We start from the raw sequence: 26906 nt of genomic DNA on the forward strand, positions 1-26906 counted from the left end.
GTTGAGCCTGGAAATCCGCCTTGACTGCCTTGGGCTACTCTGACTGGCCCCCACTAGAAAGGAAGAAGCCGCAGGATATTTCACTGAAGTCCACATGTGCTCTTCAGCAAAAAGTGAAAAATACCAAAGCAGCAGCAAATGCCTTTCGAACTGAGGGACACGTTGGTGGTGTCGGGAGCAGATTTCCACTTGTGTGCTCAGTGGAGGGAGCCGGGGCAGCAGGACAAGCGCGTGCTCAGGTGTCTGTGAGTTCTGAAACTCCACCCCGTACAACAGCTGGTGTGTCACCACATGTCGCGCGCTCTCAGCCTGCAAGGAGACAGCAGAGGACGGTAGACTAACATGCAGGCTGGACCCACGTGGGTACAGCGGGTAAACAGTGCGCATCCGCTGTACGTCAGTGTGGCCCTTAGCTTGGTCACTGGCTTCCCTAGAACCTTCGGCAGGGAAGGTTGTGTCCTCAGGCCGCCCTCTCTGGAGACCGGCAGCTTCCCACTCCCTACTCAGAGAAGTTGTTGCCAGCCGGTGGGTAACTTCTTAGGGATCAAAGTAGTAGCAATTTCTTTAAAAATGTGGGAGGAAAGTTATGTCATAATGAAAAGTCTTCCTAGAACTAAAATATTGCTTGGCATTTCTTATGACTAATAAAGTTTCCTTTGAGAAAAAAAAAAAACCTAATAATTAGGCATGCGTCATTCTCCTCTTCAATTAATGGAAGACTATTATTACTGTAATAACAGTACCCCAGCCCTCACTAACAATTATCCAGTCTAATTTGCCTACATGGACATACAGAGTGCCCTGACACGTGACTGTTCACAGGAGGCAGAAAGACTTCCCAGGGCGCTCAGCCATGAGTAAGCCCCTCTTCGCTGGTTGCCACTAGAATGAAGGGACACTATTAACCGACAAGGGGGAAAGGTCAGGGGTCACCTGTGGTCCTAAGACCACTGAATGTGGTGACTGTAAGAGAGGGGAAGGGACTAGAGAGAGGGTCAAGAGGGAAGCCACCCCTGACTCTTCCATACCACAGAGAAGCCGCTCAGCCAGGGAGAGTACCGTGAGGGGGTGGAGGCCGGCAGGCAGGCTGTGAAAAGGAGGAAATAGAACACGCAGAGATCCTGGGAAAGACGGCACAGCCAAACAAGAGAAAAAATGCTCCTTTAGAAGTGGGGTTCGCAACCCATTTGACGAGTACCTACTGCCAAAAATTTGTCTTTAACTTTTCATTGTGGACCTTTTGAAGTCCGAAATGGAAGTAAAGAAGAACACATGAATCCTGTGGACCCGTGCCCCCGATACCATTCGTATTCTCCGCTCTGGATTGTTTTGAAGTTAATCCAAGATATTATCTCATCTTGTCATAAATATTGCAGACTGTGTCTCTGCGCATAAGCAGAGAATTCTAAAATAAGACAGAATTCCCACAGACCCACATTTAAGTCTTACACACGCGTGCATTTTTTATAGTAATAATTCTTTACCGTCATCTGCTTTCTTTTGATGACAGAGTGAGATGCACCGTGAGGTCAGGTCCTAACACCTCTACACACCTTGTCCCTGGTCCCCAGCTCTGACCACCGTACCATCCTATCACTTAGTGAGTAGTGCTTCTTTCCACTGGCTGGAAGTTCCATGAGGACAGAACCTGGAGTGTGGCAAACACTTGCACAGAGAAGTGACAGACATGTGCATTCAAGGGCCAGTGTCAGCTGTTAGTACTTGTCCTTGGTATCTCTAGTGGCCTGGTTCCAGGTCCCCGCTAAATACTCGGTTCTCTCCTATGAAATGGCCTACATGTGTGCTGTAAGTCATTTCTAAAAGTATTTATGGCACATTGGGCCTTGTATCTAGTTAATGAACAAAGGTTTAGTTAATGAGGAAAGGTTTGTGTATGTTTAGCAGAGAAGCAATTGTTTTTCTGAATATTTCCGGTCCAAGTTTGGTTGAATCTACAGATGATGAAAACTGATGATCTGGAGGGTTGCCTGTATGGCATCCCCTGTCAGTCTCTGGTTGGGACTAAGCAGTCCTCACTACTAGTTACTAGTCTGCTGTGGTGCAAAGGACCTAATGTGACTGATGGGTTCTTCACGGCATTCAGTTAGCATTGATTTAAACCAGACATTGGCCCTGCACATGAAGAATTGATCAGTTGAAGCCGACTACAGAGGGGCAGCAGCATAAGACCTGTAGATCACATACAGAAATGTCACCAACAAGTGAGTGTCAACAGGGAAGCGCTTGTGCACACTGGGAGAGCTGTCTGGTGAGCTGGGCACCCACCCACCGCTGTTTGCATAACTAATCAACTTCACACAGTAGATCTCGGCTTGTGTCTGCCTTCCTCATACTTGATTCCAAATTACAGTGTTTAAATCTAACCTATAGAAAAGGTACAATACAGACTGAAATTCCCAGACTCTTACATAATGATAAATATACCCTTTAAACATGCCCTGCACCAACAGCATGCTGCTTGCCCACATTGCTTCTCCGCTGTGAAACAGCTGCACCCTGCAGCTTTGCTCAAAGGGAAGGCAGGAGACATGGTCAGATAGTGGGAGGGGCCTGAGAATATCAGCATTGGGAGGCTTATCTAACCAGAGGCTCGAGTTCCCTGCTTTATCCCTCCATTCCCTGCTTCAGTCTTCAAGGGTCAGAACTTCGTATCCACTGTGAACATCTTCTGAGTGTTCTTTGGGAAGGCTGACATCATCTGAAATATGATTTCCAGGTTTCCTCGTGATTAAAATAGCCTGCGATGTTTGGGGGTGCAAGATGATCACCCCAAAGATAGCTATATAGTTAAAGCTAACTCTGATCTCTCCAAAGGCCCCTCTGCTCCAGGTGACCTACCAGCTGCCTGAGTCCTTTCTCTGTGTGTTCCCTCTGTTTCCTTTCCCACCTACGTACCTCCAAGGGCACGCTCTGTCCACACGGTTCCCAGTCAACACTAACCTGAGTTCTTTGAGAAAGCACATATTGACTTAGGCATGAAGTAGGTACATGGCATGCCCTACAGTATTCATTTTGTGTCCAGCTTCTGTTTCCCGTACACTGGGGGTATGACCTAACCTAATGAAGCTTACAGAGAATTCAGAGATTGTCAGATCTAAACAGAGGCGATATTGTTAGGAGGCGAAGTCTCATACACACGTTCCTTTTTGTTCTCTGGAACAGAGAATTAATAGGATTTAGAAGGACATCTTGGCATGTCACGTTGCGGGGGTGGCATTTGGATTATAGCAGCCTTATCTATATTTACCTTTTGATAGCCAGTGCTTTCAAAGTATCACATAACAGCATGTATTGAGTGTCCCTCTGTGCCAGGCACTGTGCTGAGTAAGAAAGATGTGGTCTTATTACATACATACACAGAGTTCTGAGCTTCCGCCGCCGCCATTCCGATTGTATTTTTCCCAGTGTTTTGCCTGAGAATGAAGAATAGAAACCATTCATTCTCCCTCATTTGAGATTCTTCTCCCAACCTCGGGTGATAAATATACTGTATATATCATTTCAGCTGTGCATAGAGGGTCTGTGTCTACACATAACACAAAAAAGTTCAGAGGATTGTGTCATGCTTAGGCTTTTGAGAGATGTGCTGTTATTCCTTTGTTCTGATATCATAGACATGCATGAAAATGTGTGTTAAATTAGTGCACTATGGCTGTCCCATTGGAAAACCCAAGAGCATTCACGTAGGGAAAGACCCTCCTATTTAGGATTACCTTCAAATGGCTGTGCTTTGTTTTGACTTTAAATTAACTGTGAGGCCAGGAGGAGGCATCGGATCCCCTGGAGCCGCAGTTCCAGGCAGGTGTGAGCCCCCCCCCCCCCCCCCCCGCCATGGGACTGTTGTGAGAGAAGTCCGCACATGCGAAGTCCGCACATGCGCAGTACGATCGGGGCTTTTTCCTCTGTCCTGGGCCACACTTGGTTCATCAGTTACCAGGGCGCCTCTGGGCACTACCCTCCTTTGAATCTAGGGGTATCACTGGTGGTATCATCTCTTGCTTTTTCTCCTCCAAGTCGGTATGAGTCACCAAGGAGTTGGTACAGTTCTGTCAGTATGTAAGCAAGTGTAAAAGGCTCGCTCACACAAACATGGCATAAGCAGGTGTCTTCTCTCAACCCTCTGGTTTCAGACTAAAGGAGATCCAGATGAGTGAGTATGATGCTGCAACCTATGAACGGTTTTCGGGTGCTGTTCAACGGCAGGTGCATGCCCTCCGAGTCATCCTGGATAACTTACAGGTAATCTTTCCTTTGCGGGCAAAATCTGGGTGTACAGCAGAACTGCTGGAGAAAGTTATTTGATCCCTACTCAGCCGATCAGTAAAAGTCATTTCCAGATTGACACACAGACTATGTACTCACCCCGTGATTTTCCTAGTGAAGTTCTCCAAGGGAAAGTAGCTGACCTCGCCTTTCTTCCTGTCCAGGAAGCAGTCATTTGACCAGTGACCCTCCCAGACAGTGACTTCCTGCCTCCCCTCGGGGAAGATCTGTGCACATCTCACCTCTCCTGGAAGTTCACAAATAGAACTCTCTCCTTACAAATCATTTCAGTGCAGCTGAAGCAGCAGAGGGGCAGATTAGATGAACCAGGGTGTGCTTTCTCTCTAACCCGTCACCTCCTCTTCCTGCCCTCCCCAACCCTGTATAACCCCAGCTTGTGCTGTGTCACATGCTCTCAGGGCCTCAGGACCAGTGGACACGGGCACGGTTTAAATATTGGTTCAGACACTTAAGTATTTCCTAAGTAGAAACTTATTTCTGTTCAGTGTATTCCCTAAATGACACATGATGTCAGGTTATTTTGTCGGGGGGATGGGGGGTGGGGAGGGGGCACACTGTCAAGCCAGACCCTGCTCTGCAACCTTGCATTTCCTTCCCATGGAGTTTTTGGTTGCCTTCAGTTTACACTTTGGTATTTATTTGTTATTGTCCTTTTGAAGGAATGTTTATCATGTTTTGCTAGAGATTAGAGTGTGTGATGCAGCTTTAATCCTGTCTTAACTCAAAACTCTGAGACTTCATTTTTATGTGTGTGTGTGTGTGTGTGTGTGTGTGTGTGTGTGTGTGTGTGTGAATGTCATGTGTATGCAGTGCCCACAGAGACCAGAAGAGGGCGGTGGATCCCTTGGGGCTGGAATTGTAGCAGTTGTGTTTCACCTGAGGTGGAAACTGAACTCAGTCTTCTGCAGACACTTGAAGCGCTCCTAGCTGCTGAGCCATCTCTCCAACCAAAGTCTTCATTTTTAAAAAGATCTAAACTGTGCCAAAGCACAAGAGAACATTCATTTTCCAAGGAAAGAGCTCTGCAAAAGATTAACCGGATACCTAATTTCAAGATCTGCAGGACGTAACAGTTCAGCAGAGATGGTGTTCACAGGCCCGTGGAATATGAAGACTCCACAGTTAGTGCAGTTTCCTGGGTCATGTGGTCAATGGGGTCTGAGCCCAGAGTCAGGCTCCTGTGAGCTGCCAGGTCCCCGTGACCTTCTTCTGACTCCTGTACTCCATCCCATGTGTAATTCTTATATGTGGTCATAAGACATTTTGTACCATTAGCCGGATGTCAACACATTTGCTCTTGTTCCCTATTGAGTCTTTATGTAAGCCGTAGAGGAATTGTTTTCAGATGGGTCTTCTAATACTCAGGTCACGGTATGAGGCTGCTTAAAAACAGCTACTGGCCAAGAATGGATGAGGCCTCATGTAGACTATAAACCTGTGGATTGTGGCCAGAGCAAGACTTTGATTGGCCCTTCCTGCCACCCTCGGCCGATCCTGTGTGACTCTGAGTAGCCGAACCCCTCCAGCTGTTATGGTGTTGCTGTGGGATGCCAGTAAGTGTGTTGCTCCCTCGTTGAGGGTACAAACTAGCCGGAAACTAGCAAGGGGGCTCTCGAGAACACAGCTCCGGGCCCACACAGATCTGATTCCATTCCGCATAGACTATTGCTTTTCTAATAGCCAATAGAAATGAAATTACTGGGAACATATTATTAAAATTGAATACAAAATACAGAACCCCCCAGGAGGTGGAAACAGAGTCTTTGAGGCTTGGGCTAACCTCAGACTTGTCCTCTTCCTCCCTTTGCCTCCTGAGTCTTGAGATTACAGGGACCTCATGACTGTGTATGTGTTCGTGGGTTTATGCATGGGAGTGCAGGACCTGTAGAGGCCAGAAGTGGAACTCAGATCCCCTGGAGCTGGAGTTACAGGTGGTTGTGAGCCATCTGACATGGGTGCTGGGAATTGAACTTGAATCCTCTGCAAGAGCAGTAGGTGCTGTAACCATTGAACCATCTCTCCAGCCCCATATAATAACCTGTAACGTAACAAACCGTAATGCTTTGGTCACTTTATTACAGCAAGATCACTACACATTAGATGGCTCATTTTTTTATATGCTAAATAATATCCCATTGCCAGAATATACCACAGTTTATCCATTTATATCTTTATTGCTTCCAGGGTTTGGCAGTTATGCATAAAACATCATGCACAAATATTTGTGTAGATGCGAATTTCTTTCTTGTGTAAATACTAAAGCGTGAAGTTGCTGGATTATAAGAGTGAGGTTTTTTTTGTTTTTTTTTTTTTTTCTTTTTTTTTTTTTTTTTTTTTTTTTTTTTTTTTCCATCACAGGCAATTTATTTTGTTCTATTCATTCACAGTTAATACAGAAAATACTTGGAAACATTTCCATATAATGTTTGACACAGAAATCATCAAATAGAAGTATACAATGTTGACAGGAGGCAGTACATTTATAATTTATAACCCCAAATGTATTTATAAGTTAGAAATGGAAAGATCTACAAATGAAATTATGAAGGTTCACCAAAGTCATTTAATCTGTCAGTTTCTCATTCATTTTTATGTCTTAATAATATTCTATTGTATGAATAAGCCACATTTTATTTCTCTCCAGTATTTGATAGCTATTTGAGTTGTTTTAACTTTTTTACTATTAGCAACACACTGCTGTAAACCTTCATGTACATGTTTCATAGGTGCACATTTTCAGTAGTTTGAGGATATATTCCTAAGGGTAGAATTGTTGAGTAACAGAGTAACAATGTTTTGCATTTTGACCAACCACCAAACTGTTTTGCCAAAGTGGCACACCATTTTACAATCTCACCAAATCCTTGTTTTTAAGGCTCTGATTTTTGTACAAAAGCATTCAATCATTCTGTCAGACCAAACCAGGAAAAGTAAGCTATAGTTCAGAGCTGTTCTATTCCATTTACTATGCAAAGCCATTCTTGGCGTTTGCAACTCTCAGCCCTTTTGAGTATTCTTGCAGTGTTCACCTTTTCCTCCACCACTTTTTTTTTTTCTTCTTTTTTTCTGGTTTATTCCTATCTATTACAAATGTATAAAAAATCCTCCATCAACGCAGCTGATAGCAGCAGAACCTTGAGAAATATACCTTTGGTTTGCCTCAGAAAAGGAACACATATTGTACTGTAAAGTTTATAAAATTGGCGCAAAACATTGTGATAATGTTACAATACCAGTTTTAAGAGTTCAGTGACTAATGGGGAGCTGATGGGATACATGCAGAACTGTGAAAGCGATCTCACTTAGCCAGCTGTACACGTAGACTGTAAATCTACATTCAGATCATTTCTGATCTAAGACTATCATCTCAGTTTATCTGTTGAGGTCAACCAGGAAACCCTAGAATATACCTTGATTTTTGCAAAAAACAAAATAGGGGGAGGGGTTTTTTCAGCATTTCAGTCCACGAGTAACAGTATCCTAACAGGCAAAGTGTTCTCTCACTGTCAACATAGAATGAACTGCTGCTGGAGGTCAACTTGGGCTTTAATTTGCATTAGCGCTTACATGCATAGTAGTCCAAGTTGTTGACCTCATGACTTTAAAAAGTAACTCTAAAAAAGTAAAATGGCCCTTCTTGGAAGACTAAAGAAAGACATCCAGCCATAGTTGTAAAAAGTCTCATCAAAACAATATACCCTTTTATGAATTACGCCCCAATTTAAAAAAAAAAAAAAAGTAGCCCCAAATAAGAAGCAGCTCTGAAAAAGAAAATATAACTTAAGTTTTGTTTTGTGAGTTTTGTTTTGCAAGAAACTGCCCAACTGTCTTCATGAGTGGCTGTAGCATTTCCACCAGCCGTGAGATCCGCTCATCCCCCACCCTCGCCCACATTTGCTGCTGCTGTCAGAGCTTTGGATTCTGGCCATTCCTAAGCATAGCGTGATATCTCATAGCTGTTTTAGTCTGCAGCGCCCTAATGATGTAGAGGGCTGAACGTGTTTTCACATGCACAGTTGAGCGGGCACCTCAATAAAGAAGGCACCCTGTTATTAAATGTTTGCCCTTTAAAAATGTTTATTCTTGCCGGGCGTCAGTGGCACACGCCTTTAATCCTAGCACTTGGGAGACAGAGCCAGGTGGATCTCTGTGAGTTGGAGGCCAGCCTGGTCTACAGAGTGAGATCCAGGACAGGCACCAAAACTACACAGAGAAACCCTGTCTCTGAAAAAAAAAAAAAAAAAAAAAAGTCTATTCTTTGACAATCTGATCATGTGTATAATGTATTTTGATCATATCCCCCCACAACACTTTTACCCCTCTCCCCCCACACACACACACTTCCTCGGAACTCCTTCCTCTCAAGTTTCCCTCCAGCATTTGTGTCGTGTTTAGAGATCCACTGGGTTTACTGGGGGCTTCCATGAGGACGGGTCTGGGGTTATTACTGGAGCATGTGCAACTTACCAGTGGCTATAGCGCTAAGAACAATGAAATAACGCCACAACCATTAACTGCCGAAAGCTCCTCAGCCTAGAGGTGGGGACCTCCTGAACCCTGCTGCCATCCATGACGGAATGTGGACAGCCCCCTCTTGTGTAGGTAACTGTAGCTGCTGTTAGTTCGTGCTTTCCATGGCCATGTCACGTCCAGAAGACAGCATCGCATCATGCCCCTCCCATCCTTCAGTCTCTCTCCTGTAGTGTTCCTTCCCTGAGCCTGAAGTGTGGTGATATGGATGTCCTGCCTACAGTGAGCTTCAGCGGTCACATTAACCACCACCACCCAAAAGCTTCTCTGACCATGGTTGAGAGTGACACTCATCTACGACTGTCAACATAAAGATTTAGAACGTAACTTGACAATATGTCCATTTAGCAAAACAACAATAACAGGTTTTCCCCACTTTTAATTCTTTAAAACTTGGGTTTTAAGAGAATTTTATATATTGGGGGTATCATTCCTTTATCAAAATTATATTTGAATAATATTAATGTAAACATGAAATAAAACTCCCAGATCACCAACATGAATGTTTTCACTCTGGTGGGCCACTGACCCACAGGTATATTCTTGTCAAGACCTCCATGGGTGCCTGGGAATAGGGCATACTGGGACAAAGCTTAGATCACGGAAGTCTTGGTAAGATACAGAGCTACAGGTGTGGGAGGATGGGGCAGATAGAGTCTTCTAGCCTCCTTTCCCACTGGGTGATCAGAGGTCAGACAGACATTCCTCTCAGGCCTCCTCCCTGAGATCAGGACTTGGCTTCATCCTCGTCCTGTCAGTCTTTCCGTTGTTGTTTGGTTTGGTTTTTTGAAACAGGGTTTCCCTGTGTAGCCCTGGCTGTCCTGGAACTCACTCTGTAGACCAGGCTGGCCTCCAACTCAGAGATCGGCCTGCCTCTGCCTCCCATGTGCTGGGATCAAAGGTGTGCGCCACCATCGCGCTCCCCCACCCCCCACGGGCTCTTCCTGTCATTCTTGACTGGTCGGTAATGCCACACACAGGCTTCCTGTCAGACCTGACATTCTTTGATGTTTGGAAGGCACCAGGCTGCAGAGCAGTGGCTGCCTGTCATTAATGACTCTCACACGATTAGCAGCTAGGAAGATAAGGAAAGAATAAGTAAATGTGACAATGGTTGCTGTGGTTAGCTGCCATCTCCATCAAAGCAGTGTGGAAGTTGAATTCTTCAGCTGGCTTTAGGGGGACTATGGTATTTGTACTGGAATAGAATTCTGTGCTGCGTTGGAAAACACATGCACCATTGCTAAGCAGCCATTCACTCATTTTCATAAATCAAAGGCACTGACCCTGTGTGGTGATATTTTATTTGTGCTGAAATGGGATATTTTATTTGTATGTTAATAAATAAAGTTTGCCTGGAGATCAGAGGTCACAGCAAGCCATAAACAGAACTCAGGCAGTGGTAGCACACGCTCTTAATCCAATCACATAGCAGGCAGAGTCTCTGTGTGGTCAAGGACACAGCCAAGCGTGGTGACACTCGCTTTTAATCCTAGTACCAACCATAGAGACCTGGAGGTCTGTATAGACAGGCAGTGACGAGGAAGTCATGTGGCTGTGCTTAGAGCCAATGAGAAGGCAGACAGGAAGGCAATAAAAGCGCAGGAGGAAGAAGCTCTCTCTGGGGAAGCTACCCGTGTGGTGGTAAGATAAGGCTAGTCAGTGGCTTTTCACTATTTCTCTGATCTCTTCGGCTCTTACCTTTGTTTTTGGCTCTGTGTTTCTTACTTAATAAGTCTGTTTAGAAATTCGTCTACAACCCTGAGGATTACCCACCCACCCTACTAGCTGCTCCATGACCATTTCACTCCTGCATCATATCAGGTTCTTTTGGCGATTTTTAATGCCTATCACAGCCAGAATAAACTAAATTTGAACCCCTTCCTGTTACCATAAAGCAAATATAAAATCCTCAAATTCTGACTATAATTCCATTCTCCTCCGTATTTTGATATTTCTGAAACAGACACATCAAAATCTGGTTTGCATTTCCAAAGCTCCTTTAGCATGCATCCTATGTAACTGTAGTCATGGGCTCTCATAATCATGTCCCTTGCTTGGGATGTTAGAATTTGTCTTGGTTGGTTAGGGTCACTACTGAAATCTGAAACATCACAACCAAAAACCATGTGAGGAGGATAGGGTTTATTTTACTTAGATTTCTACAGCACTGTTCATCATTGAAGAAATCAGGACAGGAACTCAAACAGGCAGGAACCTGGAGGTAGGAGCTGATGCAGAGGCCATGGAGGGGTGCTCCTTAGCTTGCTCCTCAGCTTGCTCCACCTGCTTCCTTATAGAACCCAGGACCACCAGTCCAGGGATGGCACTGGTCCTCCCCCGTCAATCACTAATTAAGAAAATGCCCTACAGGCTTGCCTACAGCTGATCCTATGGAGGCGCTTTTTTTTGTTCGTTTGTTTTCAGTTGCGGTCCCCTCCTCTCGGATGACCTTAGTTTGTGTCAAGTTGACAGAAAACCTTCCAGCACAGTGTTCTTTATCATTTAACTGTCCTCTTGGGCTCCCTGGCATAGCTGTAAGTTACCGTGGCAAAGCATGCATGGAAATACCTTTTGAAAAGTAATTCAGATGATTTCCAGATCTAGAAAAGCAGAGCCATGTGGACGGCACAGACTGTTGAGTCCTCCTCAGCTGTGTTAGTTTGCACACCAAGTCTCGGGAATTTGAGTAACAAAACTACTGTCTGGGGGAGACCGCTGAAGATCGGCTTACAGGCTCTGTGACCGTTAACAAGTTAAAGCTGATCATTTTGTTACCTAATCAATTTTCTAGGTTCGCTGTGACAGAAGATCCGTAAGAAATACGTCATCCTTACATTTCCAGACATTGCACTTCCCCTGGGGTTCATTTGCATACTGTCTTCCTGTTCGTACGTCCTTTGTGTGTGTTCTTTGTATTGTTCCGAGTGTTAAAACAATTACAACTGACAAAACACACTGGGAAAGCCTTTCTTTTAAGCGGAGCAGAGACCATGTGACTACGTTCTTGTGGAGGAGCCGTCTCTTACTGATAGGATCCCCGTGTGTTTCCTGTTATTCATGCAGAAAGTGTGTCAAAGAACGACAGCACTGGGTGCATAAAGATTTGTGTGCATATGTTTGTGCCATTGCAGGCCAAAGGCAAAGAAAGACAGTGGCTAAGACACCAAGCCACCGGAGAACTAGACGACGCCAAGATCATTGACGGGCTGGCTGGAGAAAAAGCCATCTACAAACGCCGGGGTGACCTGGAACCCCAAGTAAGTAATGGGGAATCCCGAGCCTCAGCTCCACATAGTTCAGCCTTCTGTAAGAGTTCATGAGTTGTGTCAAAACACCATTAAGCCCAAATATACAACTACAGAAAGCATTATGTAAGACAGATAAATAAAAAAACGTCTCATCAAGACATAGAACACACACACAAAATAGGATAATTTAAAAAGCATGGTGATGCATTCTTTTAATCCCAGCACTCTGGAGGCAGAGGCTCTGTGAGATCGAGTCCAGCTTGATCTATATAGCAAGTTCCAGAACAACCAGGGCTACATTGTGAGACGCTGTCTCAAAATCCTCACAAAGGTAGGGGAAGCTTTCATCAAATCCAGAAGAGTTAACAGCAGGGATCAAACTGTGGCCTAAGGTCCACCCAGGCAGAGAGGGAGTAAATAGTAAACCCTGAGGATGCGAGTTCACAGAGCTGAAGAAGGCAGTCCTGGAGTTACAGTCTTGAGTAGAGGGAAAGCCAGCCTCCTACCCCACCCGGCCCAGGCAGCCTCAGACGAAACCAAACCGCAAAGAGCCCTCACTCTGACCACCAGTGTCCCATCAGCAGAACCTCCAGAAAGCCGAGAGCTACCTATGTGGCTGCCTACAGGTCCACTCCCCAGATACAGAGTGGGTACGGTGGGGGTGGGGGAACGGGAGACACTCTGTTGTTTATGAGTCCCAGAGAATTCTTCAAGTAACAAAGCAATCTTAGTGGTTTCCTACTCTCCTGGAACTTGAAGAATCCCTGTCCACAAAATGCACTGTTTTTAGCAAACAAAGAATTCTCCCATAAGTTACATAATTGCAGTAACTAAGCATTTGCCATACTGTGGCCACATGGTCAAACACTGAATGTTAGTGAACTGGGGGATTTTCTGTGGTCCCGAATAATCAAAACTGCTGAGAGCAGGGGTGCAGTGAGAGCGAGTGGGAGAGCCTCTCTCTAAATGTTTGCTGTGTCACCGCCATGAGTCAGCAGCTTTTGTTACTGACTCACTGTGGTCAGCAAGTGTTTGGACACAACTGTGAGTTAGTCATGGATGTGTGCGCGTGCGTGTACGCGTGTACGTGTGCACGTGCGCTCGCGCCCCACCGCTCCTAACTGGGGCAGACTCAAGTTGTAAAGGAATATATTAAATTTGCTTCCTACTATTATCCCCAAAGCAGCTATGGTGCTTTAAATTTTTTATTTATTTATCATGGCGGGGAGGGGGGCGGACGGACGGACATGCCACCACAGTCATACGGAAGTCTGAGGACTGGGAGTCAGCTGTCCTTCCACCTTGCAGTCCTAGGACTCGAACCCAGGTTCAGGCTTGATGGCGACGACTGTTCCTCCCAAGCCATCTCATGCACCATCTCACCAGCCCACTACAGTAGTCTCTTGAAGCTGTTAGTTCTGCTCATTATTTTTCATGCATGTCAGCAAGTGTATTGCAGAATGATCTAGAATTTTTCTTATTTATTGTTACTAACAAACTTTTTTTTTTTTTAAATTTTGCACATTGGCAGATCTGGGCTCCAAGCCGATCTCATAAGGTTTCACATTTTAATCAGTAGTTTTTGCCAGACAGAAGCTCAGTGCCACTTTCACTGCCAAAAAAAGAAAAAAGAAACACTAGTTCACTGGCTACAGGGAAAAAAAAAAAGAAAAAGCTTAAAGAGTTGAGAACGTTTCAGAAACATCTGAAAAAGTTTCCTTACGTTCTTGGCCAGACTCCCTCTCATATGACCATGTCTTAGCAGTCTGCCACTTCTTCAGCCTAGGTAGAGAATGATCTTCAAGTGACTGCGTAATAGGAGAGAAGCTGATGTGGTCTCTCCTCCAATTACACATGCTCTCTCCAGGGGTGCTGAGGCACGGAGGAATCGACGTGGGGTTTCTATCCTTCCAGATTTGTATCTTTCAAACACTGTTTGTACGTTGTCGGCCTCCAGCAGGCAGGCTCTTACTGTATTCCAGAGGAAGCTCTTCCCATGCGGTCTTCCCCGACAGCCAGTGCAGTCCGATATCCACTCGCTGAGTACAGTCACCCCGCCTATCCGCTAGGAGGGCCCTGTGCCACCCGAGCCCGGGGCCCATCTGCCCACCTGGGGCTGGCACTGCAGAGCCTGGGTGAGACCCCAGGATGGCAGCTGACCATGGTTTCCACCGCTCCCTCCCTCAGCTGGGCAGCCCACAGCAGAAGCCCAAGCGCCTGCGCCTGGTGGTAGACGTTTCTGGCAGTATGTACCGCTTCAACGGGGTGGATCGCCGGCTGGAGCGCTCAATGGAGGCCGTGTGCATGGTCATGGAAGCCTTCGAGAACTATGAGGAGAAGTTCAAGGTAATGGCATGAGCTGGGGGTCTAGAATTTCACTGGTCGCTTCTGCTCAGGAGTGGGTCCTGGGCTAGGGTCCGCAGTGGGTGCAGACTCCACCCAAACACTGGACGCTGTCCTCTGGGCAGCTCATCTGTCATCGGGGAAGGTGGCCCACTGTTAGCCCTGTCCTTCCCCTGTCCTAATAGTAACCTAGTTGAAGGGCCTAATAAACCTCCGGCTCCCCCAGAGAAAAGCATGCAACATGCACGCTGTGTGATGTTTCCCACAAACACGAAGTCTGTTCTCACATTTCCCTGGGCATCCTCATCCTAGTGCCCCTTAGCCCTGATGCCCCGTCACCAGCCAGTCTGTGCACAACCTGGCAACGCCCTGTTCTCTGCTTCCATTTCCACATGAACAGGGGACAGACAATATAAACGTCCCCCGCCGACATGAAGATGCACTTCTGGGAGAAGGCAGCCTCCTTGCTCACTTCCAGCTTATTCTTCATTTTGCAATTAACTCCTCCATTTCAGAGGTCTGGGTATAGGGAGGGGATCCCCATGTTGCTGTGCTGCTAGCCAGTATGAGCCCTTCTGATCGTGATCGTCCACATCTGGACTGGCATCACAGCGGATAACCTCAGCACCACACATGCCAGAGAGAGACGTGCTGTGTACAGACACTGTGAGGGATGCACAGCCCGAGCATAGGAACTCTAGCTTTTGTACTGGATAAAACCACCTCGAGGTATAGACGGTCTCAAATCATTTGTTGTTTACCCACCACACTTGTACCTGAAGACTGCTTCCTATGCCATGGCTCTGTTTTATGCTACAAACAAGAAACAAATTGATCTGTCATTGCAACTAGGGACTTCGTGAAGGATGGCCCTCCACGAGTCCCTGGGAGAAAGGCCCTCCACAGCTAAGTGGTGAGGAATGAGCAACACCCAGCAGTGCTCAGGGGCAGCAAGGCTCTGCACAAACCAGGGGTCCAAATGTGTCTAACACATGACTTAGCATGAGAAGGAGTTCTGCTTCCCTTCACAACATAGACGCCATCCATCCTGGCCACTGAAAACCGTGGAACTATTCAGGAGTCCCTCTGGGCTCTATTACAGTTGCCAGGAATCCCAGAGCCCAAATCAAAGACTCGCTCTGACAGGATGAGGACCGAGTGCTTAGAGAAATCTAGGGAGAGACTTTCTGCTTCTGAGTAACGTGGTGGCTTCCATGTCGGAGCTTCCATGGGAGCCAGAGTGAGACAGTCCTCAAAGCACTCCTGTTGGAGCAGACGAAGCTCGGGCTTCTGAGGACTGCTGTTCAACCTTGCCATCTCTTGACCTACACCTCATGTGTGATGGCATCTTGGTTTTTTTTATATAGAAACTGTTTATTGAAATCACTTTGACCGCTGATGGCCAATGGGTGTCTAGAATACTCCACCTAATGTTCAAAAGGCTTTGGGTTTGAACCTGCCCCGACCTCCCATCAGTTCTTCCCAGGTCTTCCCTCCGTGTGGCATATTGGAGACTGTCATATTGCCACAGGCCATCCAGTCTCTGCTGGGGCTCCATGGGCCCCCAGAGGACAGAAGATGACAGAGTCGCATACTCTGTGAGAGCTTTGCCTGGTTCTAATTAGATGTCTGGGGGTCCATGAGGACGAGGTGCACACAGTACACAAGAGGAAGGATGACGAATTGAGACTCGGTCTGTCCCCTCTGATTCCAGCTGCATCAGTGGGTTCTTTGGTCACTTAGAAGACTTGATTATTTTTTTTTTTTTGGTCTCTTTTTAGAAATATTTGATATTCCTTATATCATCATTATTCCCAACCACTGAGTCTGTCTGACTTTTTTTTTTTTTTCAATGAAAGAATAAGATCCAGTAATAACTACTGAGAGGCCATAACTTACTCAGAAAATACAGAATGACTCATGAGCAGATGACGGTTTGTGGAATACCCAGGATAGCATCCCACGGTGTCTTAGCCGTGTAATCTAAAGCCGCTCTGCACAGTTCTTAATGCAGTCTTCCTGCAGTTAGCCCTGGGCTGTGGAGTATGGACCCTGAGACTGCTGCCTTCAGAAGTGCTCCTGCTGTGGTGGTCGGCATGCTCCCCATCTCCCCTCTTGGCACCCGTTTGTGTTGTGCTTGGCTAGAGCTCAGCGCTGACTTGTGGGTCATTATGGACTGTGCAGGAGGCTCACTTAGCGTCTGGAATCTGCCTCCACCACCATTCCACGTGAACACAGCCCATGCCAAACCGCAGGGACCCTCAGGCGGGAGAGTTCCTGAGACGGAAAGGTAATTCAGCAGCCTGGCATTTGCTAAGCCACTTGACGTCTTCCAAGTGCCTCAGAGTTCAGCCACCTGACTTCCCCTCTTCCCAGAACAGCACAGTTTACGGACAGGCAACATCAGCCCCACCAAGCCGGTGACCAGCATCACCCCACTGTTCACACAGCTTTCTTCCCCTACCTTCGTTCCAGTCTGTTCTTGTCTCCAAGCTCCTGGGAGTTTTCATTGTCAGCTTAAAATAGACTTGGTTTTCAAAGTCCTCAGTAACACCAAAAGTTTGGTGACTATTTTTCTGCTACACATTCAAACAATGGTACCAGAAAATAGGTTTATTCTCTCATTCAAAAATTGGGCTTTAGCCGGGCGGTGGTGGTGCACTCCTTTAATCCCAGCACTCGGGAGGCAGAGCCAGGTGGATCTCTGTGAGTTCGAGGCCAGCCTGGGCTACCAGGTGAGTTCCAGGAAAGGTGCAAAGCTACACAGAGAAACCCTGTCTCAAAAAAAAAAAAAAAAAAAAAAAATGGGCTTTGGAGAGACAGTAACTTAAAATATATTGTCTTTATGAAGGTATGTAAGCTAGCCTCTAAGGCAAAGAGTATAAAATATAAAAGGAAGCCAGTGGGAAACCTGGGGGATTAGGGAGCAGGCAGGGAGCACTTCTCATGAACCCCTGCTCCCCCAGGTCTGCTAAAGCAGCTCCACTCAGGGTGATTCTGCACAGTGCTGTATAGTGGGCTTCATACAGTTTTTCATCTGGAGAAAGGATTCCACAGCTAAAACCTATTTAAATGCAAGAAAGCATTCGAAAGGCACTGCTGTGGGCTGGGGATGCAGCTTTGGCGGGAAAGAGAGTGCCTGGTGTTCTGGTTTCCTCTCGGTGCCATGACAAACACCACAACCAAAAGCACTTCGGGGAGTGAAAGCCGATTTGGCTTCCATTTCCAGGTCTGTCCACTGAGGGAAGTCAGGGCAGGAACTGTGGAGGAATGCTGCTTCTTTCTATGATCCGCTTTCTTATCCAACCCAAGTCCACCTGTCTAGGTGTGGAGCCATCTCCAGAGCTGGGTCCTCTCTCATCAGTCAATCTCTCACAGACATGACCCCAGACCAGGCTCTTCAACAGAGGTTCTCTCTTCCTAGGTTAATGATAAAAAGTAACCAGTAACCTATATACAAGACCCTACATTCTGTCCTCAACACAGAAAAAAAAGATGGAAAGGAAATCCACTATTCTAGAACCAGTACTGGACTCCTGTTTGTATTAACTCTGAGGACTTCCCTCTGGAGAAGGTGCCACTGGTCCTCACGTGTATGAATCATTCTCCCCTCTAGACAGACGTATACAAGACACAAGAGCTCCTAAACTACAAGAAGCCAGTTCCCCAGTTCCAGTTCTTATTTGTTATGAGCTGTAGGAACCTGAGAGCTGGGAATTATTGTCACCCACCTCTTTCCACAGATGAGGAAACTAAGATACAAAGAAGCTAAATACTTGGCCCAGGTCACACTGCTAGCCAGTGAAATGCCAGGACTTCTAATCCCACATTTGAGGATCTTTCTGACTTTTTTTTTAATCCTATTTCTTCCTGTTTTACTTACGCCCAAACTTATGCCAAATCAATATCTTCAAAAATTCATTCAAAAGTAAACTTATTATCTGTCATTTCCTACTTTTATCCCACCATGCAAAGGTGGTGTAATAGATGTGGTTTCTTTGATGTTGTCTTGATCAGGAAGGCTTTGTTACTTCCCAGAAGGCTATAGAAAGATATGACTCACAGAGATGCCTGCTGGGAAATTCCTTCTATCACACACTTAGCTGAGCATCTGTAATTACTCCTTTTCCAGTGCCTTAAGGACATTCTTTGAGTTTAAATATGGAGACCAGTCATCCTACCAGGTTTAGGCTCTTAGTATATTGGTACTATTACCCCGAGATAGGACCAAAAAGCGCACGAAGTTATGCAGAATAACTCAGTAGTTGATGAAATATTGGCCACAAGAAACAAAGAGCTTAAGGAGAGAGAGGAATAATAGCTTGGGGACTCACTATTTCTCTGTAGTATCTTGGATTAATAATAGACACAACAGTGAACCTCTGTCTTAGGAAAGGCTGGTGGTCCCTCCCAGCATCAGTGTTGACACCCACAGCAGAGCTGGTTCAGAGAATCTGAGATGAGCTTTATGAAGATGCTTCCAGGTGAGGAGGGCAAAGCAAGTGTTGACCACCGCCATCACCGACTGGACTGCTCTGTACTGACTTCTGATCAGAAGCCCAATAAAGCATGGCCTGGCCCCAGACCAGTCAGTGGTGATCCTTCCTGGGTGTGCGGAGCCCCCTTTACACCTCTTTACATTCCTGCTGGATGGTAAATTTCTCTGTCGTCATTGAGACTCGGTTTGCTTTATATTGTATGCCTTCCTCTAAAGGAATGAGGCTTTCAAAACAAACCTAGCAAAAGGGATCTGAACAAATTGTAATGGGAAGAAGCATTAGAGAGGGCCGCTCAACAGCTGTCATTTAGTATTTATGCTGAATGCTAAGAATAAGACTCCTCGATGATTTCCAGGGTGCTTTGTGAGCCACTTAGAAAAATTACAGCCTAAAAATTGGGTGGTTGATAGGGACAAGGAGGCCTTTGTTTATTGAGTCCTGTGCTGCTCCGTGGAAACGTGTGTGTGGCCTCTCCTGGCTGATTCCATGGTGGGACTGGCAGGGCCCGGCCTAGGGGATGGTAGAGTCAGAGAATGGAAATGAATGCCTCCAGCTTATGATACCACACTCCTGTTAGCCTAGCACTGAGTGGCTGAGGCAGGAGGATCGTGAGTTTGAAGCTAGCCTGGGCTACATCATCTCACACAAATAAGAACAGAGTGAGTTCATATGTGTTTTCCTTGGACTCAGACAGTTTCAAGAATAAGAAAATTACAGTTTTTAAACATGGGTGAAGGCCTACCTGGTCGCATCTGTTATTATCTCATTAATCTCAACCATCCCTTAAAAGAGAGGGGGGAAAATTAAGTCATTTATTTTCCTTTTACCTCAGTGTGGCATGGAAATCTGCTTCTTCCGTCTGTGTAAGCCCTCCTTAAAAGATACTTCAGCAGCTGGTGGTACAGGCCTGGGCCCAACTACCCAGGCAGGAAGGAGGTTTGTAATTTCAAGAGCCACTTGGATACATAGTGATTTCGAGGCTAGCCTGGAATACTTAGTAAGACCCTCTTCAAAACCAAAAGAGGGCTAGAGATAGAACACAGTGGGAAAGTACTTGCCTAGCGTAGCTGAGGCCCTGGGTCAATGCCCAGTACCACAAAAAGGAGAGGGGAGGGAAGGGAAGGGAAGCATACATAATCCACAGCCCCTGCTCGAGCTGTGCCCTGACCAAGCCCTCCCAAGGGAGGTGTACATGGGACCTAGGGGCCAGGCCTTCTTCTAACTACCTGATGAATGTCCCACCTCTTCTCTTGGGGCCTTCATGGGCCTCTTTCTTGGGTCTGCTGTCCTACAGCAGGCTCAGGTGGTGTAAGCAAATCAAGGTCTGAGGGGCAGCCACAGGGGACCAGAGGCAAGAACTCCCCATATTGCCATGTTCCACAAGCTTCAAGGAGGCCACATATTGATCCTGACTTCACAGGTCATTAAGATGTAACATTTCTCAAAGTAGGAGATAAGAGCATGTTTTACCTGGCAATTTGTAACCAGCTTCATAGTTTTCAAAGGTTTAACCATCCTGTGTAGACTTCCAGTTATGTCCTCCTCTTGGAGATGAAGGCTAGGTCTTCACTTCCCGCTGCATCTCCTCAGCACACAATTGGGGCCCATCCAAAGTGGAATGCGTCTTTCCTAGATAACGCCACCCACTGCCTGTTTTAATGGAGGGCACTTTCACCAGGAATATTTCTGCTTCCCATTTCAGACGTGGCAGCCTGAGTTATGTTAGATTGTGTTTGTCATCCGGCTTAGGAAAAATAGCATTCTGGTTTCCGGGTGGTTTCTAAAAGAATGTAGCCCACAAGCAAAAGGCAAGCTCGTTGTTGCTCCCAGTTGTTTGCTCTGAGAGCATTGCTGCTGTAGGCATGCTCAGCATGGTCTCAGAAACCACAAGTACAAAGATGATCGCGTAAGACCCAGTCTTCGAAGAACTTACCATCTTCAGAGGCGCAGGCAGGGAACGGCTGGATTGCATTCCCCCATCACAGCTAGTGGGGAGGGGGCTTTACAGGGGGTGCTGGAGGACAGCTGTTGGTGCTGGACTGGCAGACATCCCACATGTTCCCCCAAGTCTTCATCCCCACACCCACACTATTCCCTTGCAGATACTTCAGTCGCTCCGCTGTCCCAACCTTCAGATTGTCACACAATGTCTTTAATAGAGGTGGGAGGGTCAGAGGAGCAGAAACTGGGGTCTCTCAGATTGTTGACCTCTGACTTTTCAAAGTCTGTAGAAGAGCAGCACCTGACTCTCAACAGTCAGGACTCTCTCGTGTGCCCAGAAGATAGAATTAAGGAGTGCTTCCTAAATGCAAAGATACATGCCATATATTAGCAAGTGGAAAAGCACATTATACAGTCACACGGTCAATATCATCCAAGGTTGTGTTGACGCTGATGTGTGTGTATGTGATTATGCAGCTTGCCATGTCTGTGAGAAGGGACTAAGGGCCCGAGGTCATCTATCATAGACTATTTTCAGATATTATCTTGAACAGAATTGTGGATAATTTTGGCCTTTGCTGTACTTTAATTTCTATGAGTATGTTTTACTTTTAGAAATTAGAGGTATATGCTTGTCCTCTCTTGGGGCTCTGGTGAAGGGTCAGCTTCAGGCTGTGCTTGTTGGTAGAATTGAGTTGCTCAGAATCATGGACAGAGCTCCCTTTTCCTTTCGGCTCTCGGCTTCTGGGGGCACAGTCCCCTACATCTCCATCGTAGTTAACTCCTTCATGTCAGACAGATCTCCCCGATGCTTCAAATCTATCTTCCCCTTCTATCAGCAGCCAGGAAAAAATCTCTGCTTTGAAAGGGTTCTGTGTGATTAAGTTAGGCCCAGTGGAGAACCCCTTGTGATTAACTCACAGTCAAGTAAACTTAATTACATCGGCAGATCCTTTCTGCCATGGAAGTTAATGTAATCATAAGCGATAAGCCATTATGTTTACCAGACTTGACCACAAGTGTGGAGAGAATAGAGAGGACAGCTGCGGCAGCTGGAGTCCTGCCTAACACTGTGTGTGGTTCTTACAAAGTCTCCCTTGAAAACTACACATGAAATTTGGGGTCGCCCCTGAAGTCCTCAGCGTACTTCCCACCTCTTTCCAGGGGTCAGAGGTCTCAGAAGGTGGGCCCAAACAGAATGAGTTCAAAATGTGTTGGCCTGTGTTGATGGCACACATCTGCCTCTCTGTCTGCATTCCTTCGTGGCCAAATGTTGAACGATGTGGAACAATCCAGGGTTGGGGTTCACAGGACCAACGACCATTCCGTTACTCATTGACCCATACTCTCCGACTCTCTTGCATGTAGTATGACATCGCTGGACACTCAGGAGATGGCTACAACATCACCCTTGTTCCCGCTAACAAAATCCCCAAGGACAATAAACAGAGACTAGAAATTCTGAAGGTAAATACACGCTGTTCCTTCTATATGTTGTGAGATTCTCTATTGGATTAGAGAAAACTAGGAGTTGCTGAAGAAACAATAGATATATCATACACTTTCAAGCACTGATAAAAACCATCTTTCGTGTTTAAATTCCCTTTTCCATCACTAAATTTAATTTTCCCTGCATGTTTTTAGAGTCTCTGTGTTTCGTTGGGTTTCAGCATCTAAGATCAAAACTCCTCGTAGTCAGACAGACATGCTCAGTAGAAAGAAAGAACCACCCCTTTTAGGGTGCTCTGTATTCCAATTTTATGTTTCTCTTAGTATTTTTGAATGACAAATTTAGTTTCACATACTTAAATCTGCAGCAGACATCCCGGTTTGAAAACAGATTTGTTCTTTTGCAACTGGAAACCGTGTTCAGCATTACAGATTAACTTGTTTACTGGAAATTCAACCCCTTCCTTATTTTTCTCCCGCATCTTGCCCCTCTTCGGGGTGATACCAAGTGACATATTTTCTTGCTCTAAAGAGAAGGTCAAATTTTAAGTGTCCATTGGGAACATTACCTATTTCTAAGGAAAGCCAGCCCCAGACACTACCCTTTTTCTCTGCTGTCAGTCAAAGGGCTGGCACTCTGTCAGGAGAAAAGTCATCGTGTTTATGAAAAGGAGTTGCTCACGCGTGGTTTTGTGCCCTCTTACCTCCAGACCATGCATGCCCACTCGCAGTTCTGCATGAGTGGAGACCACACCCTCGAGGGGACGGAACATGCCATCAAGGACATTACCAAAGAAGAAGCGGATGAATACTTTGTCATCATCCTAAGTGATGCAAATCTGTCGCGATATGGAATAAATCCTGCCCGGTTTGCCCAGATCCTAACAAGTGACCCTCAAGTTAATGCCTTTGCCATTTTTATTGGCTCTTTAGGGGATCAAGCAGCCAGGTAAGCATTGTTACAACAGACAACAGGTATAGTAAACATCTGACATGTGTTGTTTCTCAGACCTCAGCCTGAGGGGCTGGGGCAGGCAGGTAAAACAGGTCTAGAGTGTCTAATGTCACTCTTGGGGTGCACAGTGCCCTGGCAAGCAATTAAAGTTTAGAAGGAACATGATGCTCTAGAGTTTTTTGGGCAAGAATTTTTAATTTTAATTGTTTTATAAAATAATTACCAAATTGATTTCCCCTCTAATAGGTTAGGAAGTATTTTATAAATTAGGTACTTTACAGAGACCCTCAAGCCCAATCTAATCAGTTTATGTTCAAGTCATATTCAAAATAGCAAATATGGGGAGCTGTGGTTGTAGCTCAGTGGTAGAACACTTGCCTAGCATGCATGAGGCCCCAGGTTCAGTCCATAGTATTGCCAAAAATAAAAAACAAAGGAAACCAACAATAGTAACTTTCCTAGCATAACCAAAACTATATTCACCTATATGTAATGTGCGTCTGTTTGCTGTGTGTAACCAGACATTGTCTCAGTCACTGTTCTATCTCTGTGAAGAGACACCATGACCAAGGCAGCCCTTATAAAGACAGCATTTGATTGGGGGCTTTTGTACCACGTCAGTGGTTTGGTCTGTGGTCACCATGAGAGGAAGCAAACAGACATGGTACTGGACAGTAGTGGGGAGCTCAATGAGCCTAGGGGGGGCCATCCTCATTCAAACTACCACAGATGTATAGAGACTTACGTAAGCACATGTATCCTCATAAACAAACTTCAATAAGTGACCAAGTATATATTCAGATGTGTATGTACATAAGCATTCTGTATGCGCCTCCATATGTGTATAAATCTATATCTCTTACTGGAGAGACAAGTAGATGAGACACCTTGCACACAAAGGAAGACTGTGTGTGTGTGTGTGTGTGTATGTGTGTGTGTGTGTGTGTATGTGTGTGTGTGTGTGTATGTGTGTGTGTGTGTGTGTGTGTGTGTGTGTGGAGAGAGAGAGAGAGTGAGAGTGAGTGAGTTACATGCTATAGTGAACATGCTGCCTGATAACTGTAGGAATTTATAATCATACAATAAGTGCCTCTGGAATGACCCAAAAGGAGAGGCCAGGAAACACTTTCCATAACTTAAACACTAACAGAAAGTGTTTGCTTTTTTCATTGCCTAAAATACTCATAAAAGGCAGAAAGCACAACTGAAATTGTATCTCAGGAAAAACTGCCCTGTCTTACAAACAGAGGGCCTGCCTTTGCTTCTGAGTGCCCTGCTCTGCGGTTCAGACCCTCCTGAATCAGGGAGGTGTCAGCCCTTGGATGCAGACACTTCTCCAGTCAGCTTGGGACAGACTCGCGGTCACAGACTCGTGGTCACTCAGTGCAGCTGACTGCGCACACTTCTCTCACTCTTATGTGTTAGCACTTCCCATTTTCTGGAACCTTCCTGTCCTCAAAGCCTCCTCTGTCCACATTCCCAGCCCCAGCCCCGCATCAGGCAGGCGGCAAGCTCAACAAATGCCGGCTGAGCTGAGACGGGCGTTTTTTTCTTTCTAGTGAACAGATCCTGTTGGAGTACTTAAGAAAGCACAATAATACCCTTGTGGTTTCCTGGGGAAGTGGTCCAACATCCACTGGCAAAAGACACGGGACAGACTGAGCTGGTCTGCCCGGCATGCCAAGTACATGATCCTACACAGAGTGGCTGACTTTTATTAAATGTCACTCCAAAACCAAATTCTGTTGGCACAGTGAAAGGCGGTGTTCTTTTCAATATATCTGTCTTGCCGTCTTTTGCCTTCAAAGATGGTCTTTTGTTCCAAATGATAAATTGACATTTTTTAAAAATGACCATGAGCCTGCTCAACCTCAGAATCGTGAAAGCAGCAGTTGGATGGTGCAGATTGCATTTCACATTAGTGATGGGGAGGAACCAGACATGCACTTGGGCACTTAACTGCAGTAAGTTGGAGGCCTGTTTCCTAAGAGAGGAGAAGCTTTTGAAGTAGAGTGTGAGGCTATATTACTCGGCCAGATGCAGGTGAGCTAACTCCAGATGGACCCCTCAGGCACCGTCCTATCAAGGGCTATAACACAGCAGGAACCGATAACACTTCAAAACCACTAATTTTCTCCCTGAAAAGATCTTTCCCTGTCCCTGGTGCTTTCCCCGGGCTTTCATTGCTTAGTGACAGCCAATTGAATTGCAGGCAAGGTATGAGAAAGTGAAAACATCCTTTTGTAAGAACCCATTTTGATGCTGTGACTGGCCCAGGGCAGAGGCTGGAACCCTCAATTTGCAATGGTGATTTCCTTCCCTTCCCTCTGGCAGGCTTCAAAGAACTCTGCCAGCTGGCCGGTCTTTCGTTGCTATGGACACCAAGAAGATCCCTCAGATTTTACAACAGATCTTCACCTCTACCATGCTGTCCAGTATCTAAGAAGAACCCCTCACCACCCCAGGACTGGAAGCAAGCTACACGTAGAGAAATTCTGAAAAGAGAGCAAGCAGCCAGGCGAACCTGTGCCGTGGCTGGACGCTGCTGTCCCACAGTGCGCAGACTTGGGAATGGAAATGTACTCTGGAAAGGTTGGAAGTCCGCAGAGGAAATGGGGTGACCTGCATTTCTTAAAAGGTCAGCATTGAAGGAAGTAGGTGCAGGAACTACAGGCCTTGGTCTGGTTCCAAACCCAGAGGATAAAAAATACCCGCTTTTGCCTTAATATGTCATCTGTCGCCAGATGCCATCCCAGAAAGCCGAGCCTTTAAGGCCATAGTTGACACTAAGGGCTAACTAAGTCTGCAAGCCCCACCCGACATGTTCCTGTCTACAATTATTTTTACTTTCTCTCCAATGTGTATTGCCCAGCCAGTAACAATTATGCAGCACTGAACCCACTGAAAAGTATGTGGGCTAGGACTTTATAAGGTGTTGGATTCTCTCAAAAATCCCATTCTCTTGACTGAAGGGAACCAGAAGATCGTCAGGGTGCCTGCTCTCCCTCGTGACCTCTGAAGGGTTCTTCAGAGAGCAAGTACCCTACTCTCTCTGCTGCCCAAGTTCAAGGGTAAAGATACCCTGCCTCAGGTCCCCTGCATCCTGCCTACAGTGCTTTTCCAGAGTCCCACAGTGGAGTGTACTTCGCTGTCCAAACTATAGTGACGAAAGTAGCAAAAGCTTGTAAGAGAGATGACGTCTACAGATTATAAAGTTAAAAGCAGCACGTTTGACAGAGCTAACTGGAGATTTCTTTAGGTTTAACTAAAGAAAAACATAGGTTTCTTTTCAGCCAAATTCTTTTTTCTTTCAAATTTCAAACCTACTCACATTTTTAAGATCACATGTTCCAACAGAAGCCTCTCACAAGCCATCTCATAAAATGCTCCTCTTCACAGCTGGCGATGAAGTCAGACGTGCTAGGGGCACCACTGTGTGTGTACGCTTAACCTGCTGTAAGCTGGAAAAACGAATCTCATTGATGGTGTTCCCATAGCCATGTACACTGTCATACAGGCCTGTAAATTCATTTCATCGTAGGACAGAACAATGTCACCCAGTTCTCCTACCACCCCATCTCCTCCTCACCAATTGTCAAATAAAAAGCAGTTGATTCCCAATGTTGTGTACTT

The 26906-nt window shown here is 45.9% G+C and overlaps 1 protein-coding gene across 1 annotated transcript in view; it reads left to right on the forward strand.

Annotated features, from left to right (window-relative positions):
- Vwa8 (von Willebrand factor A domain containing 8) overlaps window positions 1–26894 on the forward strand; it is a 340258-nt gene extending 313364 nt beyond the window's left edge. The window contains exons 40-45 of the mRNA XM_006989556.4: window positions 4152–4260; window positions 11970–12095; window positions 14274–14432; window positions 22238–22336; window positions 23029–23267; window positions 25608–26894. Coding sequence (XP_006989618.1) covers window positions 4152–4260; window positions 11970–12095; window positions 14274–14432; window positions 22238–22336; window positions 23029–23267; window positions 25608–25716 — 841 coding nt within the window. The 3' untranslated portion in view covers window positions 25717–26894. The remainder of the gene's footprint in view (window positions 1–4151; window positions 4261–11969; window positions 12096–14273; window positions 14433–22237; window positions 22337–23028; window positions 23268–25607) is intronic.
- Window positions 26895–26906: the final 12 nt, after the last annotated feature.

Source organism: Peromyscus maniculatus, chromosome 9, assembly GCF_049852395.1.
Source record: "Peromyscus maniculatus bairdii isolate BWxNUB_F1_BW_parent chromosome 9, HU_Pman_BW_mat_3.1, whole genome shotgun sequence".
Taxonomy (NCBI): Eukaryota; Metazoa; Chordata; class Mammalia; order Rodentia; family Cricetidae; genus Peromyscus; species Peromyscus maniculatus.